A 12039-nucleotide genomic window follows, 5' to 3' on the forward strand; every position below is an offset into this window, starting at 1 on the left:
GGGAAGGAAGTAAGTCACTTTTTGATCCACACTCCATTCCAGTTGGTGGCGGAAATACACCATTTTGTTGTTTGTCAACCGCCAATAAAATTTCAAGAAGAAGAAGAAGAACAACTGTAGCGCATGCGCAGTCCGTCAGGCGGATCCTCCGGTCATGGAGGATGTTGATGTGCAAACCAGCTGCAAACTTTCCCCACTCTATCACTAAACCTGCTGCATTAATCAACCTCTGGTATTTTACTGCTGTTGAACTGTTATTGGTTGATGTCGCTGGCATGTCGTGATGGTGTTTTAGTTTGATGTTTTGGAGGTTTGTGAGCTCGCTTTTGTTTATTTCCTGTTGCTTGCATCTGAATTCAGATCATCATCTGTTATCATTGATATTACAGTTATCACACGATTTACTAAATGCGCGTGCTTCTAGATCATTCAAACACTTATTTAACAGTATTTGTTGCTGTTCTGTGATATTTGGATGATCATCGCAGCTTTAGCTGTGATTGCTAACTGTTTGTGTCAGTCTAGCAATGAATGTGAATTAGCTGAGCTTCTTATGTGAACTGCTTCATTTAGCGGCAATCTCAAATAGTTTGTGTAAGATAACCGGGATGAGAAGACCTATTAAAATCAAATCCAAAAGATTTAATGCTTGTTAAAAAAAAATTAGGATTGATAATGTCATATACACATTATTAAGGCGACAAGTATGTGCATAAAAAGAGTCATTTCAAGCGTTTGTATTAAAATTATTTATTATGAATGCTTTTTGTGTCATTCAGAATACCTGGAGTGTTTTGTCTTTCCAGTTTCACAGGTTGCCAGATCCTCTGCTATGACATCCTCCTGATTAATTGACATGTGTTGGTATTAAAATGGCCGCTGAGCTGTTTCCTGCCAAAAAACTGGCCGCTGTTCAACAGTACCAGCAGCAGAACATCAGCAACAACAACAACATTCAGGGATGTAACTGGCAAGGCGTGTATCCCACTATCAGAGAGAGGTGAATCACTCTTTCTCTTGTGCATTGCTCTGTTATGCTGCCTACCTAGACGGCACGTGATGTTGCATTGATAGCTCTGTATGTGAAGGGTCTCACTCATTTGTCCTCTGCAGAAACTCAGTCATGTTCAACAACGAGCTGATGGCCGATATTCATTTTGTGGTGGGACCTCCTGGAGGAACCCAGAGAGTGCCTGGACACAAGGTACAGAATTACCAGGCTTCAGCCATGTTTCAGAAATACTGACATGGAATCACTCCAGTAAATACAATAAATTAGAAATTAAGAAATTAAATATTAGAGTATTTTAATTAGATTTCTTTTCTTTTTTTTAATGCAGAATTTATTTATTTTTTCCTTTTGATTTTGGAGTGAAGTATGACCGGGACATGTTCTTGAGTGATGCTTATAATCTCTTTTTGAATGCATTTTCTTTGTCTTTTTCAGTATGTCCTGGCTGTTGGTAGTTCTGTATTTCATGCCATGTTCTACGGAGAACTGGCTGAAGATAAGGACGAGATCCGGATCCCTGATGTGGAGCCAGCGTCCTTCCTCGCCATGCTCAAGTACGCTTTTCAGACCCTAGCGTATAGATAGACACTAAGCTAATATTTAATTAAAAGACACAACATTTTTTGCACATTTTGATGTCGTGGGGTCATGAAGATATAAATTTACCCCTTTTAATTTTAGCCTTTTTTTATTTTATTTTAATAAATGTATATTCTACTTATGTTATGGGCTTAGATAGTCCAGAACATTTATAAAAAGTCTGAGAACATTAAAAAAAAAATTTTTTTAATAAAAGAATTTTTTTTTACATTTATTTACAAATATTTTGAAATAATACTGTTTTCCATTACAAATGACATAGTAATTAGCATTTTGAGTGAATTAACATGAATTTCAGAATGTTTATTATTTGTCTCTCATTTGCTTCAGTGAAGGAGCATTCATTTATTTTTTAGAATTTATTTGCACATTCTTTGCAAATTTATAAAAAATGTTGCACTCTGCTTTCAGGTATATCTACTGTGATGAGATCGACCTGTGTGCCGATACCGTCCTCGCCACACTGTACGCCGCCAAAAAATACATTGTACCCCACTTGGCCCGCGCTTGCGTCAACTTCCTGGAGACCAGCCTGAGCGCGAGAAACGCCTGCGTCCTGCTCTCTCAGAGCTGCCTGTTCGAGGAGCCCGACCTCACACAGCGCTGCTGGGAGGTGATCGACGCACAGGCCGAGCTCGCGCTCCGGTCCGAGGGCTTCTGCGACATCGACGCTCAGACTCTGGAGAGCATTCTGCGGCGCGAGACGCTCAACGCCAAGGAGATGGTGGTGTTGGAGGCGGCGTTGAGCTGGGCGGAGGCCGAGTGTCACCGACAGGAACTCCAGCCCAGCATCGAGAACAAACGGCTTTTTTTTAGGAAAGAACATCTACCTGATACGGATCCCGGCAATGGCGCTCGATGATTTCGCCAACGGCGTTGCGCAGTCCGGCGTGCTGACGCTCAACGAAACCAACGATATTTTCCTGTGGTACACAGCGGCCAAGAAACCGGAGCTGAAGTTCGTCTGCAAACCACGGAAAGGGTTAACGCCGCAGCGGTGCCACCGCTTTCAGTCCTGCGCCTACCGCAGCAATCAGTGGCGATACCGCGGGCGCTGCGACAGCATTCAGTTCGCCGTGGACAAGCGCGTCTTCATCGCCGGGTTCGGGCTGTACGGCTCCAGCTGCGGCTCGGCGGAGTACCAGGCCAAGATCGAGCTGAAGCGGCAAGGCGTGACGCTCGGCGTCGCCATCATCAAATACTTCTCCGATGGCTCCAGCCAAACCTTCCCCGTCTTCTTCGAGTACCCGGTGCAGATCGAACCCGACACTTTCTACACAGCCAGCGTGGTTCTGGACGGGAACGAGTTGAGTTATTTTGGCCAGGAGGGCATGACAGAGGTCCAGTGTGGGAAGGTGACCTTCCAGTTCCAGTGCTCTTCGGACAGCACCAACGGGACGGGTGTGCAGGGGGGGCAGATCCCCGAACTCATATTTTATGCTTGAGAGAGCGTCCCGTTCACAATTGATTAATCAGAACCCAGTCTTGTTGTTCCTTAATGAAGTGCTGCTCAGATTTTGCACAAAGGCTGTAAAAAGATTATTAGAGATTACTGACAATCCATATAGACTATATTAGAAGTGTTAGTGCACCTGAAAATGAAGTTCGGTCATTTTACTCAGCCTCATTGTCTTCCAAACCAATGCCTTCTGTGCAACATAAAACTTCATGCTTCTGGTTTCCATCCAGGATCAATGGAGACTGAGGCAGTCAGACTTAGAAATCTTAAAGTGGTCCATAAAACCTAATTTACACCATGAAATACACTTTACCGTGCAAAAGTTTGGGGTCAGTGCTATTTAAAAAAAAATAAGTTAATACTTTTATTCAACAATAACCAATTAAATGGATTAAAAGTGACAGTAAAGACATTTATAATGTTACAAAAGTTTTCTATTTCAAATAAATGCTGTTTTTATGAACTTTCTGTTCATCAAAGAATCCTGATATTATCCTGAATTATTGATAATAAAAAGAAATGTTTCTTGAGCAGCAAATCAGCATATCAGACTGATTTCTGAAGGATGATGTGACACTGAAGACTGGAGTAATGATGCTGAAAATTCAGCTTTGATCACAGGAATAAATTACATCCTCAAATATATTTAAATAGAAAACAGTTATTTTAAATTGAAATAATATTTCACAATATTACTGTTTTTACTGTTTATAAATAAATGCAGCCTTGGTGAGCAAAACAATTTACCAACCCCAAACCTTTTTTTTAATATTATTATTATTGATTAGTTGAGGCTCTCAAGTCTCATTTCCAGTAGCACATATTCAAAATTTGGTGTTTCAAGACATGTTTTGCAATGTTTGATGTTGATGAAAGCAAAGGCAGTTGGTTATTGCAGCTAAATGTGATGGCAAGTTAAAAATCTGTGTGCAAATTAGGTTTCAGTGAATGATTTATAATTAATAACGACACAAATGTCCTCACATAAAAGCTGTCATACGACTTCAGATCACTTGGAAAATGGTGCATGGGTGAAGTAGATGACATGAGGTTGAGTAAATTACCTAATTTTCATTTTTGTGTGTTGTATTCTGTTAAGAGCAGAGATTATGATTCACTTATTTAGCTGGATAAATCTTTCTTGAAAATGACGCTATTAAGAACGTGTCTGCTAAACAAAAGTACAACTTAAAAGCTTCAACATCTGCATCACGTAAATCCTCATGAAGTGAGTTTTTTGAGCATTGCTGAAACATCTCTCGTCTCCTTTCGTTTTAAAGGGGTCCTATTATGCTCTTTTACAAAGTCTTGATTTTGTTTTGGGGGTGTACTAGAACAGGCTGTCATACTAGGTCACGTGAGGTTCACGTTTTCTGACAGACAGCGTTTAAGCTAAATAATCATTTACCGCCTGCTCTGACTAACAGCAGACATGTTGTGTTGTGAGGAAGATCATTTTATATCTTCAAAGCTAATTTGTGACATCACACACTTGATTTATTCTACAGAATCATTTTATTGCCTTGTGTGTCGTATCGTAATGAAACTATTTTACTGAACTCTAAAGTGTTTGTATAATTTTTTTTACTGAACACGTGAAGCACAATTTGTCCCGAAGCGTTTCGCTGAAAACTTATTTTCTCTACTTAATATTCATGTAATCCTATATTTTACAACATTTTGGTGCAACACAACATTGTATGTAAGCGGCATGAAGTTAAGAGGGGTTTTACAAAGACTTTGAGAGAAAAGATGAGGAGAGGGATAACTAGTGGTGCTAATTAAGACAATATCACTATTATTATTATTATTATTACTCAAACTCAAATATGGATTTTATTAAAGGGATAGTTCATCCTAAAATGAAAATTTGCTGACAATGTACTCATCCTCAGGCCATCCAAGATGTAGATGAGTTTGTTTCTTCATCTGAACAGGTTTGGAGAAATTTATCATTGCATCACTTGCTCAGCAGTGGATCCTCTGCAGTGAATGGGTGCCGTCAGAATGAGAGTCCAAACAGCTGATAAAAACAACACAATAATCCACAAGTAATCCACACCACTCCGGTCCATCAGTTAATGTCTTGTAAAGAGAAAAAAACAAATCCATCATGATGTGTTTAACTTTTAAAATATGAATCCATAATTCATAACACTTCCTTCAGTAAAAAAAGTCCATCCCTTGTTGTCCTCTCACATCAAAAATCGACCAACATATTTGTTTAGAACTGTTCTGGATGGTTTTCACTTGTAAACGGTGCTTGATTAGTGCATATTTCTCTCCTAATTCAGACGAGACGACTTTTCCTCTGGAGAAAGCTATAATATGGATTGAGGACTCGTATTTTAACTGGAACCAACAGACTAAAGTTAAAAACGTCTTAATGATTTGTTTCTTGCAAACATGCAACTTTTCACTTCACAAGATGGTAACTGATGGACTGGAGTGGTGTGGGTTACTTGTGGATTATTGTGATGTTTTTATCAGCTGTTTGGACTCTCATTCTGACAGCACCCATTCACCGCAGAGGATCCATTAGTGAGCAAGTGATGTAATACTAAATTTCTCCAAATCTGTTCTGATGAAGAAACAAACTCATCTACATCTTGGATGGCCTGAGAGTCAATTTTAAGCAAATTTTCATTTTATGGGAGCTATTCCTTCAAAGTTTTGAAGTTTGGTGCAAAACCCGAGGTGTTCTGTCACTTTTCCAAACAATCAGACTTGGGATTTGCGCTATAAAATGGGCAAAAAAAGACACTGAAGGAGGGACCTGAGCCATATAGAGACCAGAATATCATAGACAGTGGGATTGTTTACTAAGGCCAGTAAGAAACCACCCAGAACACCTTAGCGACCACGTAGCAACACCCTGTCAATCATCCATAACAGCCTAGCAGCATGGCGGCGAGGTCGAGCACCATTTGCATTTGCTTCGGAAACTGGACAAATTATACTGTGGTGATAAAATATGTGATAAACAACCTGAAACACAACACAGCACTCGAGCTCTTTCAGATGCCGTACATGTGTATGTCAGTGCCAAACCTTAATTGCACTATTTCTCATAAAGTAGCTGGTTTTGTAACACTGTGGCACAATCTAGAATCATTTCATTCCGTTGGTTTTACTTCTGAAATGCTTGTGATCTGGACTGGAGTTCCACTTTATTTGGTCAAATCAAGCCCTGTGTTGTTGACATTACTTGGCTAAAATCTGTCATTCGTGCCTTTTCTGGATTGGGTTTAATGATGTGAAGTGGATCTTTTTAATGTACACTATATATTCCTGGACCATGAATTGAGATGTTTTTACATGCTCTGAGCACTGGTCAGATTCACTGGAATTTGAAGTGTAAGAGGTGTTCATTCATTGATTTACAGCTGTGCTTTGATATATGGCACGAGTGAGGAAGACTGTTTCTCCTGTTATGTAGAAAATGAGGTGCCCGTGAAAGTGCCAACAGACTTTTTTGAATGTGTGAGCTGCGTTGTGTGTCAACATGAATAAAGATAACATTAACTCCATCTTATCCATGTCTATTTTTCATTAAAAGTGACGCTCTGAATCTAAATCTGTTTGGCTTTGTTAAAACAGGAAGCAGAAATCTCTTCTCGACTTAAATTAAGCCAAAACTGAAAATGATGACAATGTTTGGAACACAGAAGGTATTTTGAAGAACTATATAAGATATTTAATGTTCTGAAAGTACGTTTGGAATGACATGAGGGTTAGTAAATGATGACAGAATTTTAATTTTTGGTCGAACGATCCCTTTTTAAATCAGTAGAAACCTGTTTTTGCCACAGCAGAAAAAGGGAATTGCAACATCTCATATTTGAAAATATATCCTACAAAAGTGACTTTATTTAGCTTCTCTATGTAGAAGTTCAAACTATTTCTTGTGATTGACTACTTATAATTTCACCTTCACATCTAGCAAAATTGTACATATTCATGTGTATGTTGTGTATTCTAAAAGTTCTAAATGGAATCAGTATAGAATCGAAATTAAAGCAGCAAACAACAAATTTTAAAGAAAAAAGTTAAATAAAATATTTACTTTAGACCAGGTGTGTCAAGCTCAATTCCGGAGCCCTCCAGAGTTTTGTTCCAACCCTATTTTTTTTTTTTCTACATTTAGTTTAATTTTGTCTACACAAAAAAAAATCACAATTCAACTTAAACTTACTACTACTACTAAGCATTAATTAGTAATAATATGATGATGATGATATAATGTTTATTCTGTTAAATTACAAAAATTTAATGAAACATTAAAGAAATATACTACTATAGTAGTAATACTACTACTGGGCTGTAAATTAAATAAAGAAATAGTATTTAATCTTTTTTACAGAACAACACTAAAATTACAATACTAATTATGCATTTTTTTTCAAACAAATTTTTCTTTTTTTCTTTTTTGATGACAAAACATGGTTCTCATTTCATTGCGAGTGACTCCTTGCAAACCCACCTCCTCTTTTTCAATTTTGAAAAAAACTTACTGGATCGACACAAATCACACTTATGACCTACTTTGGACTCAAAATAGCATTTTAAGACGTACACATGCTCATCTCTGCGCCAATAAAATATGCCACACTTCGCATTTTACTTACAAAAGTATATGTAATATCTAATTAATTTAACTTACACTGGAAAGTTTCCTTAAATCTCATGATTTTAGAGCACATGATGAATGATGGGATACACTTAGCCTCAAATTCCAGCGGGTCAAATTCAGCTCTTGCAGTCTCTACTAATGAGCTAACGAGTTCAATCAGGTGTGTTAGATGAGGGGGTCATACAAATAATGGAGAGTTTGGCTTCCTGGAGGACAGGTTTGGGAAGCATAGATACACCGTTCTGAACCATTTCATCAAGCAAAACGAGTACAATGAGATTTTGTGTACAGTGGAAACAAACCCTTAATGTTTTCATCCAAAAAATGGCAGGTCAATTACAAAAGTCTGAAGCAGACATGTTTTCACAATTTTGAACTAGGAGAAAGTATGATATTTATTGATCAAAAACTTCTCATTTTGTCTCCAAGCACAAATTAGTCACAAAAGTGACTCCAGAAAACTAACCCTGTTATATAAATCAGCAATGAATCCACTTCAGACTCGTCTCTTGTTATCAGAGTCATTTTGTCTTTTGTTTCTTGCGCGCTTGAAACTGTTCAGTTTTGTTCTTGATGGATTTGATAAGCAGTGATAAACTGGGGTCCATGGCTTTAGTGGAGGATGACGGCGTCTCTGCTTTGTCCTTCTCCTGCGCGGCTCTGCTCTTCAGCGCCTCCTCCTGGCTGTGCTGTCGCTCCTCTCTGCGTCTCTGTTTCTCCTCTAAGATGCTCTGCGTTGCTTTGGTTTTCTTGTAGCCTGGGTCGCACGGGTCCAGGTTGTAAAGATGGGACGTGAACATAGCCTGGAAACGCGGGTCTTGAACGTCCACCTGGAGAACCACGGCAGAAATAGCATTAGAGTCCATACGTTTGATTCAGTTCTTCAGGGAATTGATTCAAAACTCTGATTCGGTGATTCACACACACACACACACACACACAAAAAATGCTCTTTTAAAAGTCACAAATGACTAAATCCGTGAAGGTGATATTTTGGGACTCTGACCTGGAAGTCGTCCTCCTCCAGTGGCGTGTTGCTCTTCAGGAGTTTCTTTCTCTTCTTCTTGCTCAGGTTCTGCTGCTCTACGATCTTGTCGTAGTTGAAATGTTTGTGCTTGTCGTCTTCATCGTCGTCCATCAGCAGCTCCATCTCAGCCTAGACGCCACGACACAGCCGTTACCCGTGATACATTACCCACAAACACACGTTCATGAACATCAGAGAAACATACCCTCTGTCGTTCCAGCTCTTCTGGTGTCCTCTCCTCATCCTTCTTGCTGTTCTTCTTGTTCTTTTTATTTTTCAGGGATGCTGCAGAGAACATACAGAGAGAGCACTAACAATGTAATACTTCCAAAAGGAATGTGAGAATCTTTCTCATGATGAATATAATAAAGCATGAGGGGAATCAAGTGCAAACTCGTCACTAACCTGTCGAGCCGAGCTCTTCTTTGAAGAAGGGGTCATTAAAGTCAACATCAGCGGGAAGTTCATCATCACTGATCGCAGGCTCCGCCTCCATCGCTTCCTGCACAAGACAAAAGAGCATACGTGAGGTCAGAGGAACAGAAATGAAGGACAAACATGATTATTTCCTCAGCGACACATTTACCTTTCCTTTCCTTTTCTCTTTCTTTTTCTCCTTTCTCTTCTGCAGGTACTGCTCCCACGGAGTCAGCTGATCTTTGCCCTCCATTTTCTTCTTCACAAGCTTCTCAGTTGTTTCCTTCAGTCCTAAAAAACAATGAAATGAATATTTAGATTTAGACATTTAGAAAAAGTACACATATACATATGTTAATATTGCATAACATGTATCTATTATTATTTTATTTATTTAATATTATATAGTTTATATTTACTATAATATATATATACATATATATATATTTTTTTAAATACAATATATATTTTTTTATTAAATATATATTTATTAATAAAAAAATAATATCTATTTCTATACTGTTTATATACAAAAGTAATATAAAAAAATTTATTTTTATATTTTATATTATATTTACTAAACTGCTTATTATATTATTAATAATATAGTATAAATATTATATTAATTAAATTACAATTATTGATATTAAATATAAAAACACATATCTTTTTATTATACATATTTTTACATATAAAATAAAAAATTAAACGATTAAAAATTATTTTTTTAAAAAGATTACTATTAATATTTATACTAAAATGTTTAGAATTAATAATCTATTAAATATAAATAAATTAAAAACTCTGATACCTGGTACCCATGTGACTTCCATATCCATGCTGTCATCCTTCTCCTTGTCTTTGTCCTGAAAGCTCTTCAGTAGTTCTCTGTATTTAGCGATCTGCTCTGCGCTCCTCTTCCCTTTACTGCCCTTGATCTCCTCAGGAAGAGGCTCAGCGGGCTTCTCAGCTGAGAGAACATTCAAGGCAACACAACAACATTTCTGATTGATGCAAAAGTACCAGTAACAGTTCAGAATAATGTTGATAGATGAGATTTAGTCATCACTAACCGGATATCTGTTCTTCTGCCTCTTCCTCATCCTCTTCTTCCTCACTGGAGGAGGCCAGGTAAGCCTTGAAGTCATTGTCCAACAGGTCATCTTTATTGAACTTCCTGCAGAGAGCCGTGACCCGGTCGTGATCCGTTTCATCCCACGTCAGCTCCACCTAATGACAAGATACACAGACTCACATTATTGTACACTGAGTCAGCAGCTCAGATCTGATGTAGGATTCAGCGTGACGGACCTTGGCTGTGGTGGTGGCTGTCGATGTGAAGAGTTTGGGCTTGTAGGAACTGTAATCCACATCAGTGGCTCGGTCTTTCGGCTCGTCGTCAAACGTCACGTCATCAGGGATAAACCTGCAAAACGCCCAGAGCCAATGACAAATAAAGAGAAATGAGAGATCTTTTAATAGTACACAAGTGCAAAGTTCTTAGAAATGTTAGAAATCAGTTTCATGTTCTTGATGGTTTCAGTTAAATAGTTTTGAGGGAATCTCTCCGTGAATGTGAGGTTCTCACCGCAGGTCGATCATCGAGCAGCTGCTCTCGTACTCATAGCCGTCACACTCCTCGTAAATCTTTGTTGCCGTTTCGACAGAGTCACACTCCACCACGGCGTAGTAATACCTCAGACGCTTGAACTGATAGTCACGCACTTTCTCTCGGTAGATCCTAAAAAAAAAAAAACACGGGAGACCTTCATCATGAATCATTTGGCTGAAATAACTGCTTAAGATGATGGTTCCACTTTCATCCTTGAAATCCATGCAGAGTGAATATAAAAACAGAGGACATTACATATTGTCAAAAGGCTGAAAAATATTGAGATAACAGTGATATACACTTCTGCTCACCAAGGCTGCATTTATTTGATCAAAAACACAGTAAAAACAGCAATATTGTGAAATATCATTACATTTTAAAATAACTCTTTTCTATTGTAATCTATTGAAAAATGTAATTTATTTCTGTGATCAAAGCTGAATTTTCAGCATCATCACTCCAGTCTTCAGTGTCACATGATCCTTCAGAAATCATTCTAATATACTGATTTGCTGCTCAAGAAACATTTCTAATTATTATCAATGTTGAAAACAGTTGTGCTGCTTCATATTTTTGTGAAAACTGGAATTTTTTTAAGGATTCTTTGGTGAACAGAAAGTTCCAAAGAAGAGCAATTATTTGAAATGGACATATTTTATAGCATTATTCACTTCACTGTCACTTTTGAGCAATGCACTGCATCCTTGCTGAATAAAAGTATTAATTTCTTTCTTTCTTTCAAAAAAAAAAAAAAAGACTCCAACTTTCTGCACACTAGTATAGCTAAAATCATTATATCCCTCTTTTAGCTATCAATGTATCATGCAACACAGCTAGGGATATGCCGGTATCAAAATATTCATTACCGTGATATATCGCATTACCGAATACCAGCACAAGTCTAAACACAGCATACACTACTCTAATAATAATAAAAATACACAGCATTGAGTAAAACAGTCAAACAATTTTATTTAGACTTGATTTTTAGAATTTAATGAATAATAAGAATGTTTTAAATAAATATTGGCCATCTAGAATGGATTTTCTTCACTAGGTTTGTTTGCAATGCATTCTGGGATGGTCCTTGACTCCTCGCTGCAAATCCTGGTCGGCCCAACCCCAATAAGCTCCAGATGATGACTGCGTCCAGTAGGCTTGCCGCGATAGACGGTGCTGACGGTGATACCGTTGTTAAGCCGCAACACCGGTTACGTCACTTGCCCACCGCGTCACCGACCCCCCCCGTCGTTTAGATTTTTTATAGTAATAAAAATCA

General features: G+C 38.0%; 1 protein-coding gene and 1 pseudogene across 3 annotated transcripts in view; one reads left to right on the plus strand and one right to left on the minus strand.

The window, feature by feature from the left end:
- The first annotated feature begins 142 nt into the window (after positions 1-142).
- On the plus strand, positions 143-3399 carry LOC107756998 (BTB/POZ domain-containing protein 3-like; annotated as a pseudogene).
- A 4066-nt stretch (positions 3400-7465) lies between these two features.
- Positions 7466-12039, minus strand: part of LOC107757029 (ESF1 homolog) — a 7387-nt gene continuing 2813 nt past the window's right edge. For 2 of the 3 annotated variants that reach the window (XM_016574376.1, XM_016574375.1), the window contains exons 6-14: positions 10737-10889; positions 10460-10574; positions 10222-10378; positions 9960-10118; positions 9318-9439; positions 9137-9236; positions 8937-9016; positions 8711-8860; positions 7466-8534 (exon numbers count right to left, since the gene is read on the minus strand). In XM_016574376.1, the coding sequence (XP_016429862.1) occupies positions 8226-8534; positions 8711-8860; positions 8937-9016; positions 9137-9236; positions 9318-9439; positions 9960-10118; positions 10222-10378; positions 10460-10574; positions 10737-10889 (1345 nt within the window). In that variant the 3' untranslated portion in view covers positions 7466-8225. The remainder of the gene's footprint in view (positions 8535-8710; positions 8861-8936; positions 9017-9136; positions 9237-9317; positions 9440-9959; positions 10119-10221; positions 10379-10459; positions 10575-10736; positions 10890-12039) is intronic. The other variant, XM_016574377.1, reaches the window with a different exon arrangement.

Source organism: Sinocyclocheilus rhinocerous, unplaced genomic scaffold (assembly GCF_001515625.1).
Source record: "Sinocyclocheilus rhinocerous isolate Xijiao unplaced genomic scaffold, SAMN03320098_v1.1 scaffold953, whole genome shotgun sequence".
Lineage (NCBI taxonomy): Eukaryota > Metazoa > Chordata > Actinopteri > Cypriniformes > Cyprinidae > Sinocyclocheilus > Sinocyclocheilus rhinocerous.